This window comes from Artemia sp. Qi Xiang Cuo, chromosome 16 (assembly GCF_049724085.1).
Source record: "Artemia sp. Qi Xiang Cuo chromosome 16, ASM4972408v1, whole genome shotgun sequence".
Taxonomy (NCBI): Eukaryota; Metazoa; Arthropoda; class Branchiopoda; order Anostraca; family Artemiidae; genus Artemia; species Artemia sp. Qi Xiang Cuo.
The window spans coordinates 53,318,256-53,337,583 of record NC_142809.1 but is presented as its reverse complement, the minus strand read 5'-3'; the positions used below and the strand labels follow the sequence as shown (position 1 = coordinate 53,337,583).

Genomic DNA, 19,328 nt, shown 5'->3' with positions numbered 1-19,328 from the left:
ATTTTTAGTTTGAATAAATTCGCAAAACAGTGTTGTCAATAATAAAACAACGATAAACTTCGGAGCTGAATAATATCAGCGAAAACTATTTCCTACGAATCCGACACTGTTTTTCATTTGTGAAAATTCAAATTTACAAAATCTGTTGATTGTTATATATATATTAGTGAAAATACATTTTGTGAAAAAATATGACCTCAAGTTCAGAAAGTGACTATTCTGATGTGTCAGAAAATATTTTGATGATGACCAAGCGCTAGATGGTATGCAAGATACCATTTCAGGATACTTGTTCCAGCTAGACCCCGACGCCGCGCCGGCGGATCGACCAAACGCCGCCGACGAGAGGCTTGGCGCCAACGAAGTGTCGTAATGCCAACGGCGCGCCGCCGCCGACAGAGGCGGCGGCGTTCGGTCGATTTCAAATTAATTTTGCGGCAATTCTTTATTGCGTCAACCGCAAATTCAGAGCTTTTCCTTCTTGTGTGGTTTAGTATTTCGATTTTCCTGATTAGAAATCAAGCAGGGCTTGTATTATCCCCGAATTTTCGGGTATTCCCCCGAAAATCTATGGGTCACCCGGAAAAAAAATTTGTTTCCCCGAATCCCCCAAAACCACGCAATCACGGTGCCACCCCTAGCGATTTATCAGCAGTGACTTTCCCTGCCAAATATTACTTGGCATACCATAATTCTTCACTACTCTCTTGTTCATTAATTTTCGTCTCTTTTGTTACTTTGCATAAAAAAGAGACAGATGCAATTGCAAATATTGCAATATACACAGTTCTTCATATGTCGACAAAAAACAGGATCGTCTTTATGAAATGAGTTCAAATCATTTTGAATGCAGTTTCCCAATCGCTATTTCTTACATTGTTTTTAGTCAAGAATTTTATTTTAAAACTGAATCCCAAAAAAAACCTTCTATTGTGACAAATTTAGCTATAGACTAAGCTATGTACAAGGTTTGGGAATTAAAGATTGAACTGGAAGTTACCTAAAAAATATGATTCAAAAATAAATTGTAAATTATTGCCTATAGGAGGGGGGATAGGGAGCTATCATTTTTAAATGATAGTACCTCATTTTTTTATTGAAAGCGGGGATGCCAAAAGGTTAATTATTTTTTTTCATTTAAAATGGAGACAGATGAAAATGATATCAAATTCTCTAGGAAACCATTGAAATATTTTGATAGACCCAGGGCTCTCCATTAGGACTTGTTCATTGTCTTGGGTATTTTGTGATTTCTCATAGGCTACTGGCATAATTTGGTTTTTGTGTGCGCTCCCTTTTAATTGTATTCTTTGGATCTTATTGAATGCCACGGCAAATCTATGACTCAGTTTTCCAATAATTTGAGGTATATCCGAGTAATTTTGACATTTTTGTTGTTGTCTTTGTACCCCCTTACTCATACCCTCAATATTTTTCAAGGAACACTAAGCTTTTTAACGTTATTTTGCGTGTTTGTTTGAACCATATAGTGACCTAGTTAATTATTAAGTAACTTGTTTTTCTAATGAAAGCTGAGACAGTATCCTATGATTGTGGTATCCAGAGGGGGGGGGGGGGAGGGAAGTATTAAAATGAAATGATTAAGTGTTGAAATTTTTTTTATTTAAAGCCGGGATCCCCAAATTTTTTTTCTAATTTAAATCAGAAACGGTATTTTATACCGGTGGGATACAGAGAGGGGGGGGGGAGTAGTGATCTATAATATTTAAATCATAATACGTCGATTTTTTTTAAAGAAGGGGTGCCAATAAGTTAAATATTTTGTTATTTAAAGCACAGACGGTATCCTATCAAGATAGTATAGAAGAGGGGGGGGGGGCATAGGGAGCTATTATATTTAAGTGATAGTACCTTGATAGTACCTGTTTTTAATACAAGATATCTTTTTAAGAATCCAAAAGAGCAAAAAAAAATCAATATCAAAGTCACCCATTTCAACTGTTTTAAATGTGATAGGCAAAGGGCATTATAAAAAAAATTAAGCTTCTAAGTTCAAAGCTATATTTAAAGTTTTCTGATTAGCCTAATTTAATATTAAGATGGCCTGACCTAAAAAATAAGACACAGGTATAGTCAGAACTCCATTGCAAATCCATATATAGCTAAATTTATAAAGACTCCCCCCCCCGCCCGCCATAATGGTGAAAAATATACCCTGAATTATAAATCAACAACATATTTTCGGTATATAGCCTAGACTGCAGTTTTCAACAAAATTTAGCGTTTCAGCACAATTCAAAATAATGAGTATTTTTCATGCTCTTTTATAATTAAATAATCACTTGACAGGGACTATTAATTTTGAGCCCTGAAGGGGCTAGAAGGCTCAGAACAGCCCATAGAAACCTAGTAACCCTATGCTCAAAAATTTGCTTCTTTAAATAACTGCCTAAGGATAAAAATTGGTCAGATGGAGCGGACTAAGGATTGAAGCTGACTAATGCTATATATTTCCACCTTCGGGGGGGGGGAGTAAAGCATAGGCTCGTGGGATCAACTTCAAAGTCTAATAACCATAATGACTTATTTATTATGAAGTAACTAAGTAAGAGTCTTTTATTCAGGCTCATCACTAAACAAAATATAACCCAGTTGTGCTGATGATTTGTATCTGGTAATTATGTTAGTGATTCCAATCCTCAAAATCTAAATGGGGCAAAAATAACCAGTTAGCCATGATAAAATAAAAAGTAGTAAAATAGAAATAAGAAGGTATTTTTCGAAGTCTAACTGAGGCAACTGCTCCCCCCTTACATAATTGGCACCCCAAAATTATGTGGCCTAATGCTGAATTAGAATAAACAGTGTACAATGGCAAGTACAAACAATACAATAATATATTGTATATGATTCATAATACAATGATATATATTACATAATAACAATGACAGATAATGATCTAATAGTATTGCTTTATTTAATCAACATTTGTCATTCAGAGGAGCCATGACTCTAATTTTGTTCTTAACATAATTCCTGTTTTGTTCCACTAATTTTTTTTTGGTACTGTTCTAATATATGGGCAACATGCAAGAATGCAACTTGAGAAAAGCCAAGAACAGATAACATTACCCAGTAATTTCCTATCTTATGCTCTATAAACAAGGGGTTTCTCACTCCTGGAACTATATTTAAGCTTTAGTTTTTAGGGGTTTAGGAGGAAAAAAGGTCGAAAGGTGAGTTTAAGTTATGTATTTATTATATGTTTTGCTTTACCCCTAACCTCCTAATGTGCAAATATACAGCCAAAATTTGTTTTTAAACTATTATATTTTTATCCTATTTTGTTTTATTTCACTAGCATTAACCAAACTTCACTTCTCACATGTTCCCCAGATATTAGAACAGTACCTTCTTTTCCTGCATTGCTTTAGTATAACAGTGTGACATCCTTTTCATTAATAAAAACCCATAATTTTTTTAAGGCCTATAGGATATATGTTCTGAAAATTCAATCAATTTTTATTATTGTTGCTGGTTTGCCTGTGAGTCCAGGCAATTTGATATTCATATGTTAGTCCTAAAACTCAGCTGCCCTTGCCTGAGACTATAGGCAGGCAGACCTTGTCACTTGTTCACCTGCAAATCCAGGCAACTTGTTGGGTCAACCAATTTTGAATGAATTTTGTGTTAGTGTAACTGTCTGAGCTTATAAACTGGGTTGCCTGTCTAAGACTTTAGGCAGTTAGACCCTATGCCACTTGTTTGCACACAAGGCCAGGCAACTTTTCAGTCAACCAATTTTCAATTAATTTTGTTTTAGTGTAACTGTCTTGGCCTATAGATTGGGTTTTCTGACTGAGGACTGCAAGTCCAGGTGACTTAGTGGTCATGTTAATCCTAAAACTTGGTCAAAATGCCTTAGCCTCTAGGTGGACAGGCCTACTTGGAAAGTCTACTTGAATTACAATAGAGATGACTAAGATTTTTGGGCTGACTCACAACAGACAATGTCTATGGAACTTGCTGATGAAGAAGCATCCTAAGCCTAATTTTCCAAGCCACATAAATTCTCAGGTAGGTTGACTAAGTTTTAGGATTGATATGTGACCACCAAGTTGCCTGAACTGCAATTGGAACTATGAAAAGCCATCTGTATGACTTTGTTGTTTTCTCTATGTATCAGTGTGGTAATGTTATTTCTTTTGTATGACATTTTAGTTGATCATATATTAAATAAGAAAACCAAAATGTTTTATGTATAACTTAATTCATTTTTCTTTATAATCATGTGATGTTTAAAAAATCATAGAGAAGACTTTATATCGTTCTCCATGTTTAAAGTAAACACAATATTGCCTATTGTTTTGATTTTATAGTGTTTTGTGTATAAGAGTAAATGACAATATTTGTTGCTTAGAGTATTAAGAACCAATGACTTTAATAGGCCTAGTCAAACTGTGCTCACCCGAGTAATTTGTATTTCTAATATAAAAAAAACATAAATGGTATATGCTACTATTATATAGTAACTATGAAGTAGATTTATATCAAAATATTCAAGCAAATCACACAGCCTACTAGGTGTCTTACCTTATCCTACATAAGGTAGGTTATCAGTGGAAGTCATTAGGTCTGTAAAACTACCAATAGGGTAGCCTATATATTGATACTTCCTTTTAGAATCATTAATGTTTACCTTTACACTGCTTCATGGTTAAAAGATCCTGGAATGCCAAAAATCCTAGTAACATCAAGACTAGGCCTAGTCTAGCCAAGCTCTTTTCAAGAAGCATTCCTTAAAAGTATTTTTCGAAGAAAAGAGCTTTGCTGAACTAGGTTCCGATTTCTGTTTTACCAGAACATACAAGAAAACAACACTTTCTAAGACTATATGCTGATTTATTTTATTTTTTGGTCATTTTCTGCTGTTTAACAGCACACGTTCTTTATTTTTGAAATTGGCCACGAACTTGCGTATTGGAATACATTATGTAAACAGGCGATCTTTCTCCTTAAAAAATGAATTATTAGTTTTTCACACTAATTTAAGACGTATATGGCTGTGTAAGTTTGCACTTGACCAATTTAATGAATTAGTTTTCATTTTAGGTGTCCTTGGTACTTTAAAAATTGGGATTCAGCAAAGTTGTGAAGCTGAAACCAATTTTGTTGTGCTTCATTTAAGCAGAAAATCTATTTTGCTAGGTTTCACTTTTGTAGCAGACAGATTTTAAAGCTCAGGACCCTCTAGGCCTACAGTGAGGAGTAGATATTGGTACTTCCAAATACCTTCCCAGGACATACTTTACCCTGTAGACACATCCCTGAAAGTTTTATTTCCCTAACCTAACCCCTTTCCAAGATAGCTAACAGTAGCTAAAGTAGAATTCTACTGCTAGACTTGATAAGCTGTTTGTGGGTTAATGAGGTCTAGGTATCCCCTTTATATTGTGGCATTAGGAAATTTTGTAGGCTATTGAAGGGAAGGATGTCAAATGGAGTGTAATTTTTCTTTAGTAGTTGTATATGGTTTTAGAAGACTTTTAAACACAGATTATTATTATATTCCTTCAAGACAAAGATTTGGTAAAATCCTACTTTAGCTTGGCTACTTTTGGCTATGCTGGAAAGGGGTTAGGTTAAGAAAATGAAACTTTCAGGGATTGGTCTATAGGCTAAAGTATGTCCTGCAAAGGTTTTTTTGAAGTACCTAGCTCCACTCCTCCCTCTAGAGGGTTCTGAAATTTTCCTACATGACAGGTCTGTACTTAGGCTATTGAAATTTTGACAAAACATCATTTTACCTTAATTTTCAGTTTCTTTTTCTCCGGATTTAGTTCTGAAAAATGCAGTTGCTGTTATTTGAGTAGAATTTTAAGCATTATCAATGCTTTTTCCAAAATTTAGGAAATGTATTTGCATATCTTTAAAAACTTATTAATTGAGATTGACCAAATTTGTGAAGCTAAAATATATTTGTTTTCCTGGGACATACTTTAGCCTGTAGACCGTCCCTGAAAGTTTCAATTTTCTAATCCAACCCCTTTCCAAGATAGCCAAAAGTAGCTAAAGTAGAATTTTACTCTATAATTATGTTTTATATATATATGAGCACTCCTCCCTACCTCCCTCTCAATCAACAAAGGGTTACCATTCCCTGGATATGAGTAGCTACTGAACTTTCAGTAAATTAAATGTAGATAATAGCATCAGTATGATCAGATTTTATTTTATATATAATCACCCCTTTTGCCTCCCTCTCAGTTAATAAATGGTTAGGTGTAAATTATAGTAGAGAGCTGCATGATTTTCCCCTGGGTATTTAGGCTCAGTGGAAGGTCACTTGTGTAAAGCTCTGTGTTTAGCGTTCTTTCTATATGCCCTTTTATAATTGGCAGATGTAATGGTTTACCTAAATTTGAAGATAGTCAGTAAACGTTGGTATAAGGTATTTATTGAATAACGTGAGAATACACACAGAAAAATACGGTAGCACAAGAACAACTTGCTACAACAAAGGCAAAAGATGGACTACCTAAGCGCTTCAGAAATTCATATGTATAATCCTTCCCAATTCACTTGAACCCAAATAACCCCACTATCTAAAATACAAACATTGTAGATTATCAACAAATCAACAACCCCACTTCTTAGAATAAAGCAATAATATTTCCTATCTGGAATAAACTCAATGGTCAACAATCCAACCCAAATTATCAAATTCTCTTTAAAAATCGCTCATCTCTAATAGGAATAAAGAAGAAAATAACAACTAATGTCTACTTTTTGTTGTCTTTTTCGAGTCTCATCAATGGAAGGACCATACTGTTGTGTTCCCTTGTGCAAAGAATCTTGGAAAAAATCCCAAGACCTAAAACTACCTGACAGAGTGAGTAAAAACAGCTTCTTTTAGCCTTTAGCCCTAACATAGCATTTTCAACTCCAAAGCCTGGTGAAGTATTTGGTGAGTTATAGGTTATAAAAAGCCTGATTGACTTGTAAATAAGTCAAATGAACTATAAAAAGTAGCCTAGACTGTAATTTAACCTTGGGTTGGTAATACTAGTGGTTAAAAGGGCTCTCTACATGGTATTGCCTGATAAGGTTGTTTAGGCCTATGCTCTGCAGACAATGCATCTCCCTCCTCATGGTTCTGATATGGTCCTGAACTATATAGGCCATTTTTTATTGTTCCTTTGCTAAGACAGGTTTGCTGTACCCATAAAAATCAGTGTAGGCTGTAAGGGATTTCAAAGAAGTTATTGAATAAATATTTTTTTAGATTTGTTTAACCTTGGGTTGGTAATACTAGGTGTTAAAAGGGCTATCTTTGTGGTATTGCCTGATAAACTTGTTAAGGCCTATGCTGTGCAGGCAATGCACCCTCTCCTAGTGGTTCCAAATATGGTCCTGGCCTATAGGCCTATAGGAACTTCAAAGGAATAGTTGAATAAATATTTTTTAAGACGTAGATAAATAGGAAGAAAACTATGGTAATGTAATCAATAAAGTGTATTACACTTTATAAAGGAAGACTGTTATGGTCTTATTGTTTTCTTTTTGTAGGCAGACCCATTATATATCTGAAGGACAATCAGAGGTAAATTTTCAGCAGTTCTTATTATTGGCTTACAGATAAAGTAAACCTACTACTTGATGCCCTTTTTATGCTCTTAACAAATATAATGATAATTTTTTTAAAAATTAATATTACCCCCATCCCTTGCATATATATTCCAATTCAGGTTATTTATTTGAAAATTAGGGTACGGGGGGGGGGGGTAAATTTTAAACTTACCTCTCATTTGTATCAGAAATAAATTTTACCCCCACTGCCCTAATGTGCAAATATATACTCTGAATTAGTATATATAGAGGTGGGGGTAAAATTCATTTCTGAAAAAAATAACTGTTATATTTGGAAAGAGCATAAAAAAGCATCATGTAGTATGTTTACTTTATATGTAAGTCAATGATATGAACTGTCAAAAATTTACCCAATCAGAATTAGAGGGGTATTGTCTGGGTGACAACTATCATGCTGAGAAAGTATAAATTCAGGAATCTAAAAGTTCCAGTTGTAGGCCTATTGACATGTTTCAGGATTTAGTTGTAATAGCACTTTTTCTTGCATTTAGAAACAGTAACAAAGGGGGAATAATTGATAAATTTCTTTTTTTTAACCTTGTTTCCATCAGAGGCATAGCTCCAGCGTTTGATAAAATTCTACTGAAGCCACTTTTGGCTGTCTTGGAAAGGGGATAGGTTAGGAAAAAGAAACTTTCAGGGATGGATCTACAGATTCAAGTATGTCCTGGGAAGGTGTTCTGAAGTATCTACCTCTAATCCCCCTTCTAGAGGGTCCTGATCTTTGATCTTGAGTGAAACCTTGCAAAAAAGATCTTTCTGCTTAAATGAATTACGCCAACAAAAATTTCAGCTTCACAACTTTGCTCAATCCCCTAGATTAAGGTTTTAAAAATACACAAATACATTTCCTATATTAAAAAAAACACTGATATGGCTTAAAATTCTACTCAAATAACAGGAATTGTATTTTCAGAACTAAAGCCAGAGGAAAAGAAACCAATAACTGAAAATTAAGGTAAAGACTTGTTTTGTCAAATTTCAATAGGTTCTACCTGTTATGTAGGCAAATTTCAGGACCCTTTAGTAGGAGAAGGAGTGGAGGTAGGTAATTCAAAATACCATCCCAGGATATAACATATACAGTAGATCCGTCAGTCTTTTTGGTAAAATTATTATTTATATAATTTGGTATATCTTGTTTTGGGTGTTGGTTATTAAAAAGAAACTTTCTGGGATGGGCCTACAAGATTAAATGTGATCTGGGAAGGTATTATGAAGCACCTACCTTCACTCCCTCTTCTAGATGGTCCTGATCTTTGATGACCTTTCAAAATCTGTGTGTAAAGTGAAACCTTGCAAAATAGATCTTCTGCCTAAATGAAGTACAACAAAGATTTTTTTAGCTTCACAACTTTGCTCAATCCCATGTTATAATGTGTTAAATTTATTTAAATACATTTCCTAAATTTTGAAAAAAAAAAACCATGGCTTAAAATTCTACTCAAATAACAAAAATTGCATTTTCAGACCTAAAGCCATAGATTAAGAAACTGATAACTAAAAATTCATGTAAAATGTTGTCTTGTCTAAAGTTCAATAAGTAGAGACCTGTCATGAAGGCAAATTTCAGGACCCTCTAGAGAGAGAAGGAGTACAGATCGGTACTACAAAAGACACACATGTGACTTACTTCATCCTTCAGATCCATCCATCCTTAAGAAATTCATTTTCCGAAACGAAATAAGTTCACAGAGAGCCATCCGGAGCTATAGTATAAAATTACTCCAGCACGTGCGTGGGGGGGGGACAAAATTCCCTAGTACTTTACTTACGAATATTTTGTAACAATTATGGGAAAAAACTTTTGTAATGTAGGTTAGTCATGACATTGTCTTGTCATTTATAAAGGACGGATGTTCTGGTCGTAGTGTATTCTTTTTCCCCTGCCATCCTCAAACAACACCACTGGTTTTCATCCCAAAGAAAAATTAATAGTAAAATTCTAGTTTAACTGCTTGTTGCTGTCTTGGAAAGGGGTTAGGTAAATAAAACCTTCAGTAATGAATCCAGGACCAAAAACACAATCTAAGAAGGTATTACTAAGCTTCCATGTTAACCCTCTTCTGATTTCCAAGTTTTAGAAATTTGCCTACTTGTCAGGTTATACCTATTGAAATTTTGACAAAACAACATATTACCTTAATTTTCAGTCATCAGTTTCTTTTTCTGTGATTTTAATTCTGAAAATGCAATTCTTATTATTTGAGTAGAATTTTAAGCCATATCAATGGGTTTTTTCTAAATTTAGGAAATATATTTGCAGATCTTTGAAACCTCATGAATTTGGATTGAGTAAAGTTGTGAAGCTGAAAATAGTTTTCTTGTACTTAAATAAAGCAGAAGGTCTATTTTGCAAGTTTTCAGTGTCAGATCACAAAGATTTTGAAAGGTCATCAAAGGTCACTGCTCTCTAGAGGGGGAAGGAGTGGAGGCAGGAACTTCAAAATACCTTCCTATGACATCTTTAGTCTACCTGTCCCTGAGGTAAAATGTTGTTTTGTTGAAATTTCAAATGGTATAGACCATAGACCTGTCAAGCAGGCAAATTTCTAAGACTTAGAAATCATAAGATGGTTAATGTGGAAGCTTGGTAATACCTTCCCAAAGTATGGTTTCGGACCTGGATTCATAATTGAAAGTTTCATTTTCCTAACCTAACCCCTTTTCAAGATAGCAAAAAGTGTAAACAATTTACTTACATTTCTGTCAGTTAGCAGTGTAAAACATCTTAAGAAAACTGAAAGATAAATTCTCCCCTTGAATGTTCCTGAAAATGAATGGAAGCTTTAGCCTTACGGAACAATGGTAGATTAGCCTCCTTTCTATAATGCCAAGCCTTAACAATTCTAATACAAATTTCATGTCGTTTATCATAAATAAATTACTTTTTACATTTCACAGAAATTTTGAACTTCTGTATTTTTGTTGGGGAGGGGGCCCACGAGGGATATATATACAGATAGTAAAGGGGCCTGGTATTTATAATATTTTTTTATCAAATTTTTGGGGGGGGGGCTGGGGGTCCCCCCCCCCCTCAAACAACACCCCTGATTATGAATTAACTTTTTGATTTTCAGAATGGAAGGATTCAGAGCTATTTGTTTTGCTTCACATCTCTATTTAACTTTGATAGTAACTTCACTTTGAAGCTTTATCCTTTTTATCATTTCACTCTGTGCAATTTAATGGTGTTTCAATACATGCTCTTCTACTAAACAACTGTGTATCTTAGCTAGAAATATTTGAAATCTACCTTCCTTTCATAGTAAGCAAATTTGTTCTCTATGAAATAGAATTGAAAAGCATCAGGGTTAAGCATTTCAATCCACCTCTGTTCATTTTAAAAAGGAATAGTGCCAGTTGCAGCCATATTTATCATTTCTGGTGCTTGTACCCTATTTTGGATTTGTTGTGGGAGGGGGATTATTTGATTGATGTGAGGGAGTTACACCTTATTCTAAATTACCTAGTTGACATTGTAAGATAAAAGAGTACCACAATTGAGTGTTTGATTCACTCGTCTATCTAATTGAATGCTGATGGGTTCTGATGAAGTTGTTACCTTTATCTTACAATATTACTTATAAATCATAAGAGGAGAATTTGAAAGTATCTTTTTCTTCTTTACATTAGTTACCTAAATTTACACTTCAGAGTAAATTAAGATCCATCTTGATCTGTGAATTACTCTAAAAAATTGCTCTAAAAATTGCTCTATTTTTTCTAAAAAAGTTCTTTCACGTTCTTTGTATAATTTGGGCAAAGATGAGAATTGGTTTTGAAAAATTACGTTTTTAGTATCTAAATAAAAAAAGAAAACAGAAGGGAAGTTTTTTTCCCCCTCCCAAATTTTCTTGAATTGGCTGTGCTGTAATTTTCTAATTTTATGAAGCTTTTCTCATCTACCCACACAACCTCCTGTGCTTTATTGAGATTATATTCTTTGGTGCCGATCATACTATTTTGACGACCTCTGGATGGCGAAGATTGCTAATGAATTGTCCTGTCAGTGCCACAAAGCTTAAAAGTCTCTTTATTACAAAAAAACAAAAAAATCCTCAGGAGCAATGTGCCGACGAAATTCCTTAGGGGGGCATTTGCCCCTTCTTGCCCCCCTAGTTACGCCACTGCATTCACCTATTTACGGGAGTTTGAAATTCCTACAAATTCGACCCTTGTAGACTCACCAGGCAGTCCCCTTCAAATCTCTGTCATCAGAATCCCCTTTCAATAGAATGAAAAAAATTATATTTCTGAAAAACCCAGAGGTATCCATGCTTTTTACCCTTCACCCTTTTGGTTGTCACTGGACTTGCATGGTCGGTGAGCAGAGCACGAACACTACTACAATCAAGAGTCAATGATCCAGTCATAATTTTCACAATCCTTAGGGGCTATCACTTCCTACCCTTCAATGCGGAATGTGTTCCAGGTCAAAAATTAGTTTTCCTCCCCCCTGGAGAGGATTCAAGCTTGCAGTTCTATTTTTAATTAACTGATTTGGGATACAGAGGCTACTTGAGAGATTTTGGGAAGTGATAAGCCCTGAGGATTGTCGAAAATCTGACCGCTAATCAGCCCTTGTTACAACTATCATTCTAATAGTGGAATTATATTTCAGGTTTCCTTTCACAAGCTTCCAAGTGATAAGGATCTGAGAAAGGAGTGGCTTGTGAAGATTCGAAGAGATGAAGGTCCCTTGTTCCAAATCTCAGATGCCTACACTAGAGTATGTTCTAGAAATTTCAACACTGAGGACTTCTATGCTGGTTTTGCATCTGGAAGAAGAGAACTCAAACCAGGATCTATCCCAAGTATTTTTACTTGGACAAATAAATTATTGTTCAGGCGAAAAGCTCCTAAAGAAAGACAAGTTAGTAAGAAACATCACAAAGGCCAGAAAAAAATCAGTGCTGAGATTACTCAAGTTGAAGATGTGTCTACAAGTGGGCTACTGCACACTATAACAAGCGATGAACTTTTTGGAAGTGGTGAAGGCTAGCAACCTTGTGAAATTGGTGAAATAACTAGCTCAGGGAATGTTAGCAGTACCAGCGATAATGTGACTGCCAGTTTATTATCAAGAGTTAGAGAACTAGAAGCAAAGGAAAGGTATATGCAAATTGAACTGCAATATAAACATAAAGAGATGTAAAAACTGCAGCACATTCATATGAACATAAAGAGCAAACTCGTTGCCTCTGATCAAGCTTTGAAATATGGTACATTTACTTATGCTAACATGAAAAAGGATAACAAACTCCTGCAGTTCTGTACTGGGTTCACCTGTTCATCTGACTTTGAGTCTTTTTTTGAATTCATCAACTGTGGTGAGAATGGTGAAAATGTGAGACTCACTGAAGCTCATGTGAGAGATCCCGAAGGTTCAGCTAAGAGACGCAACAGAAAGCTCTCTGGTCGTGATCAGTTGCTTCTTGTCCTTTGCAGGCTAAAAGTGGGATTATACGAACAAGACCTGGCATTCCGTTTTTCAATTAGTCAGGGGACCGTTAGCAAAATGCATGTGACCTGGATCAATTTCTTGTATATACAGTTGGGAAGACTTGTTCTCTGGCCGTCAAGACAATATGTTGACAGAAATATGCCAGATGACTTTAAATCTGAATATCCCACAACTTGTGTTGTGATCGACGCAACTGAAATTCAGTGTCAAGTTCCTTCGTCATTCCTAAATAAAACTGTGTCTTATTCGTCATACAAATTCGGCAGACTAAAAAAGGTCTCATTGGCATTGCCTCAAACGGCATTGTGACGTTTGTATCTGAGTTGTACGATGGGTCCATCTCTGATGTAGAACTTGCCAAAAGATGTGGAATCCTGAAGATGCCATATGGTGATGGTGATAGTATAATGGATGATACGGGTTTCCACAAACAGACTGACTTACCTTCTTGTGTAAGCCTAAATATTCCCCCGTTTCTTCAAAATGCTGTGCAATTTGCAGCTTCTGATGTGATCGAAACACAGAAGATTGCCCACCTCCGAATACATGTTGAGCGACTCATAATGCGAATTAAGTGCTATGGGATCTTAAGAGAAACAATCCCAGTTAACCTTGTTCCAGTTCTGAATCAGATGTGGACTGTTTGTGTCATAATGACAGTCTTTATGAACCCCATCATCAGCTCTTCAGGTGAATAAGATATACCAAGTGAAGAATAGTCATTTTTTTCCTTTGAGTCTACTTTTATTTGAAGCATATGCCGATCCTATGCTTAAGTATATTGAAGGGTAAATAAAAGCAATTGAAATAGAGGATACTCAAATAAAAGTTCAAAGTTTTTTTTTATTATCTAACAGTATTTACAGAAACAGAAGATTTTGTAAAAGCAACTAATACAACCAAATCTTATTGTAAAATTATTTGAAAAAAAAAACTACGTTTTCTAAAGATTTAAAGAGGGTGAGTCACAAGTTCGAACCGTAAAACGTACAGGGATTAGGAGGTGCAGTTGGGGGGTGCCGCCCCCAAACCCCCGCTACCGTATATGAAAGGGGCTGTGCTCTCCTCAACGCCTCGCTCTTTACGCTAAAGGTTGTCTTTCTCACAACTCTTTTTTAAACAATAAAAACTTTAGCGTAAAGAGGGCGGCGTTGAGGAGAGCACAACCCCTTTCATATACGGAAGCGGGGGTTTGGGGGTGGCAGCCCCAACTGCACCTCCTAATCCCTGCACGTTTTAAGGTTCGAACTTGTGACTCAGCCTATTTAACTCCTTAGAAAACGTAGTTTTTTTCAAATATTTTCTGCACGGTTTTGTACATTTTATTACTGATTAGTGCTTGAATAGATTTTATCTGATCTTTTCAGGAGTTAATGTTGGGGGGCGGACGCCACCCAACCCTCCCGCTTTTGAAGATTCTTGTGTTAAGGCTTTTAATTACTGAATACTCAAATCAAAAGCACAGTAAGATTTTATTTTTTCAACTTTTCTTCGAGCATGTGGATATACGGCAAGTTATCAAAGAAGTGGAGACTTACCTGTAACCTGAAGGCCGACTGTGATATTCTTCTGGAGACGCCTTTTGAGCCGAAGGATTTAATAGATTGGATTTAAAAAAGAAACCGAGTTTCTTTTTAAATTCAGTATATAAAAAATTTTCTCTCACAGGGAATCGAACCCGCATCTTCTGCCTGACAGTCAGGAACAGCGACCATTGTACCACAGAGACACTAGTTATATTGTTTTAGTCTCTTGTATCTATTTTTGATGCAAGCAAACCCCCACAACACTTTATATTTGGTTTTTGAGAATTAGAGAAGGGAGGATTAGATTAAGCTAAAAATTTGAAGATAAGCTCCGAAGCAACAGAACAGCTTATTCAATGTATTTCGATCCGATCAGACAACAAGATAAGGGGTGTGGGATGGGACAAATTTACCTGGGCTCTTATAGTCACATAAAGTTTTTCGTAAATGTACTTCAGTGGATAATGCTTACGGTCTGAAAATGTCAAAAGGCCCTAACGAGTCAAATTCTGCTTAAAATGCGTCCTCATTCATACGGATTCGGAACCAGCTGTGGCCTGTAGCCGTGGCTGATAAAAAAAAAGAGAAATGAACTTTAAGTGGTTATATTTGTTTTTTGGAAAACAGGGAAGGAGTGATCGGATTTAGCTGAAATTTCGAGGATAAGCTCCCGGGCCCAAGGAAAGCTTAACCACTAAATTTCAGCCCAATCGGATAAAGCTAAAGGGGGGCTGTTGTCAGAGGGTTGAAACATCCGGCCCACTTTTACCCATGAAGATAAAGTCGGAGGGGGTGAAATTTTGCGCGTTTCTTAGTTGGAGCTTGGGCTACAAAATGCGATCCCTGCTGTCTCTCTGCGACCGCTAGGACTGGAAATCGCTTAAAAGTGTGGTAGGTCTCCTCTTCAGAGGCACAAGTGTGCCTCCTTGTTTTTCAATGTAGAAATAAATAAAGCAAAATCTGAGAGTTCAAGCCTCAGAGATGAGGATAGAGATTTCGTGCATGGTGTACCACCCAAAGAAGAAACCAAAGTACTTGGAACAGTTTTCAACAACAGTTGGAAGAAAACGTAGAAATTAAATTGGAATGAAATTAGAAGCATTGTAAAAAAGGCAGTTTCTTATGGAAACAACTGAAGTCTAACTATACACCAGAAGGCTCCGTATGTAATTATTTCTGTATGCCCTATAATATGGTATTCTGCAACAGTTTCTCTACCGAATAAAACAACATTAAAGGAAATAACAAGAATAATTTATCAATTTGTATGGAAAATAAAGTAGCCAGCCAGATTAAAGAAAACGGATTTGACTAGTGGCCGTATTTTTGATGAAAGACAGGTTTTAGTTAGTTTTTATATATATATATATATATATATATAGGTTAAAAAAAGAATGCTTTTATTCGCAGGAACTCATAATCACATAAATCAAAGGAATTCTGAATCACAAAAATCAAAGAAACTCAAAATACATTACTTCAACATTTCTGAAGTGTTGCTTCTGCAACATGGACTGCTACTGAAGCTTGAGCGTCAACCAATCAGCGTCGCGAAACTCAACTGAAACGTTTTCGCAAAGAAATTTTTTTCAGTAACTGGTACCTGTGAGGGGTTCTCTTTCGTAGTTTCTGGATACGTCGAAAAGGTTTATCACATTAATCAAAGGACCTCAAATTACAGAAGCTCAGACAAGTATTCCAGATAATGTTGGAAATAGCAATCAGTCAGAGTTTTGACTTCATTTTCCCAAAAAAAATTATCAAAAGGTATCCTTTGTATTATTATAAAATTTTTTGTCCATAATACAAAGCCACACCATGATAGTCCAGTAATGCCAAGTTGCCCTTGGATCTGATAATAATAGTGGTGGTCTTTTCTCAAGCATGTGAGGTATGGGCATTCAGCTAAAAACTGTTCCTCAGTTTTGTCTCGAAGACTATATGGGCACTTGACTTCAATAATGCCATGTGGGTCTCTTTCGCATGGGTCAAACACACGTCTATCAGGAGACGTGGCAAGCCAGTACTCAGCTGGTATCACAATCCCACAGTCCATAACCACAACATCCCTTCCTCTTTTTTTCAAATTTTTTTTTGTAAATTCGAACAGCAGTTGCTTCATGCGTCCTGCCCCACTTTACAGCTGGGTTTCTATCCAAATTTCGATCTGCAAAGTTAGACGAAACTGATTTTTTGCTCCAAGGAGTGACCCTTTTCACCACCAAACTGAATTTGCTGGAAGTAAGTCGAAACTTACGTGCACGGAACCACGTTTCACTTTCAGCCTGTCTGCGAGAATTTTTTTCAATTTCTTTGTCTTCTGATGCTGACACTCTTAAGGACTCTATCACTTGCTGATGTTTGGGATCAGTATTTGTCAACATGTAACTACCTGTACGGTCATACAGAGGAGAATCAGGAAACTCAGCAGCTTTGAACAATGCACTGGTTACAACACTAAGATTGGTTATAATACTACAAGTAGAATCATTTACTTGTAAATGGTTGGTCAATGTTGAAAGTACTGGGCAGTCCAATAATCTATTCTGAACAAGCTTGGCTTGGGAATATTCTCCTCTTTCGATTCCGTCTTTCAAAAGATCTGCAAGAAAATCCTTTTTTAAAGGTTTACTTAACACAAAAAAAAAAGTTTTAGCATGCCTTGGACTTCAAACTTGAAGTGCTTGCATCAATCAGGAAATGAAAGAGCCAGCAGCGTAGCCAGGATTTCGTTTCGGGGGGGGGGGGTGTCAGTCTACATAATATAGTAGTCAAGAAACCAAAAAATGGCATTAATTGTAGTGACGGATCCAGGATTTACGATGAAAGGAGGGGGGGGGGGGGAAGAAGTAAAAAGTACTTCCTTGTATCAAGCAATTTTAATTAAAGGTACGGTCATCCTAATTCCTTTGGACCTTAGGAATGGACGACGGAAATGTGCAGACTAAGTCAAATCTGTGCAGAAAATTTTGAGGTTTGAAGTGGTAAATATATCTATTTTGGGCGAGAAGATGGTTTAAAAGCAGTGCTTTCTGTCGCAAAGCAGCAGAAATTTTAGAACCATAACTAAAAAGTGTACTATTCCATATATTTACTTCTTTTACACCTATCTTTGAGGATTAAATTATCTTAAAACTAGTGTTGTGAGAAGAGTCTAAGTTTTAAGAAAATGTCTAGTAAGAAATTCCATTTTCTATTTTTTTTTTTCCGGCTCATAATGAAGTTTGTTAAGGTTTAAGGATAGAAAATTATTTTCTGTAATTAAGCACAAAATTTTATGACTTAAAAATAAATCGAAAATTTTTTTTTCTATGACATATTAATAAATAAATTTATCCTTAAATACACACACAACAATTACAAAATATTATGTAACGCACCTAATATTTTGATTGAACTTGGCTGGTATAGATAGCATATGAATTGTCCTGTCAGTGCCAAATAGCTTAATTTTTCTGTTGAAAATGCATTTTCAAGTCTCTATTACAAAACCAATAAAAGAAAAATTCCTCTGGTGCAATGTACCAACCCATCCTTAGTTACGCAACTGATGATAAGTTCCAGGGTTTTCGAACAGTCTGGAATAAGCAATTTAAGGCATTACATGAACGCCATCGCCCCCTTCGGACTGGAAAAACTCCCAATTTTATGGCATTTATGACAAACTTTTACCAGATTTCAGAGGGAGGGTGATCACCCCTATCCCCCCCTAATATACGCTACTGACCGCTGCAACCATGAAAGCCATGTAAAACCTTAGATAAACTTGTACGACAACCCCTTTTGCTTTATTGGAACTTGTTATCTGTTGTCTTAGTCCTTGGCATGTGTCCTGGTTGTCCTGAAGCCAAACTTCTGAGATGCAAGTCAAAACAGCAACTCACAGCATGCTTCACGCATGGAACAGTTTAGCTACTGCATTCCCCAGTTCAAAGCCCAGAAAGCTGTCCAAAGGAAGAGCAGAGAAATGCAAAGAAAAAGGGTTTTCTCATCATCGAAATGTTCACATGAGAGCCATCTCAGGATCCCAAGTCCAGGTACAGCTTACATTTGAAGATATAATTTTTAAACATAAGTTACTGTTTCTGAGAGTAAAATAAAATTGCTTTAGTGAATCAGATTTACCTTTATAAAAAAAAAATAACAAAAATAAACAAACATTATGTAACAGAAACTCTGTCCTACCTGAAAATGCAGATACAGCCGGGATAAGGGAAGAACTAAGTTGCACAACTCGCAATCTCAGACTGAGACAATCATCTTTACTGACCCACGGGTCATACAGCTGCACTGTCTTTGGAGTTGACAGTCCTCCTTCCCGAACTTGGCGAATATCGATGTCCATCACCTTTTGTGGCTCAAGATCCCGCTTTCTCATGTAATTCCACTGTTGAGGCATCTCGGTGCAGCTCAGGGAGGCAGGGATTTCTTTGTACTCCAGACTTTGCATCAAACTGATAAGTTTCAAGAGCGACACCAGGTGCTTGCAAAAAACACTTCCAGCAATGCATGAACAAGCACTGTTGATAATCTGACTGTCACATGAAAGATGGAGTTTGATTGAATGTGGCCTGTCCCTCTTTTTAAAACTAGGATAGCAACTCCCTTTTATCACTAACCCTTTATTCCCAAAAAGTCCTTCCACTTCTAAAATATGCATAGTTTCCAGGTCAATATATTGCTATATCAAACAGCTGTAGCTTCTCTTGAGTTGCTAGCTAGTT

The 19,328-nt window shown here is 36.0% G+C and overlaps 2 protein-coding genes across 2 annotated transcripts; one reads left to right on the top strand and one right to left on the bottom strand.

Moving 5' to 3' along the window:
* Positions 1–6,700: 6,700 nt before the first annotated feature.
* Positions 6,701–12,616, top strand: LOC148943093 (uncharacterized). Its single transcript, XM_089102433.1, has 2 exons — positions 6,701–6,853; positions 12,236–12,616. Exons 1-2 carry the CDS (start codon positions 6,740–6,742, stop codon positions 12,614–12,616), a joined length of 495 nt encoding a protein of 164 aa, XP_088958559.1. The 5' UTR covers positions 6,701–6,739.
* A 2,501-nt stretch (positions 12,617–15,117) lies between these two features.
* LOC148943092 (uncharacterized) lies at positions 15,118–19,264 on the bottom strand. Its single transcript, XM_089102432.1, has 3 exons — positions 18,790–19,264; positions 16,862–17,206; positions 15,118–15,173 (listed from the first exon to the last, which is right to left on the bottom strand). Exons 1-3 carry the CDS (start codon positions 19,262–19,264, stop codon positions 15,118–15,120), a joined length of 876 nt encoding a protein of 291 aa, XP_088958558.1.
* Positions 19,265–19,328: the final 64 nt, after the last annotated feature.

Bases quoted from the DNA above. Each gene is read 5' to 3' on its own strand.
- LOC148943093 (XM_089102433.1), top strand. From the start codon at position 6,740: ATGTCTACTTTTTGTTGTCTTTTTCGAGTCTCATCAATGGAAGGACCA. The intron at 6,854-12,235 runs GTGAGTAAAAAC...ATTATATTTCAG, and splicing joins ACCTAAAACTACCTGACAGA to GTTTCCTTTCACAAGCTTCC.
- LOC148943092 (XM_089102432.1), bottom strand. From the start codon at position 19,264: ATGCATATTTTAGAAGTGGAAGGACTTTTTGGGAATAAAGGGTTAGTG. The intron at 17,207-18,789 runs GTAGGACAGAGT...ATTTTCTTGCAG, and splicing joins GGCTGTATCTGCATTTTCAG to ATCTTTTGAAAGACGGAATC. The intron at 15,174-16,861 runs GTAAGTTTCGAC...TTTTTTTATCAG, and splicing joins TGAAACGTGGTTCCGTGCAC to CCACGGCTACAGGCCACAGC.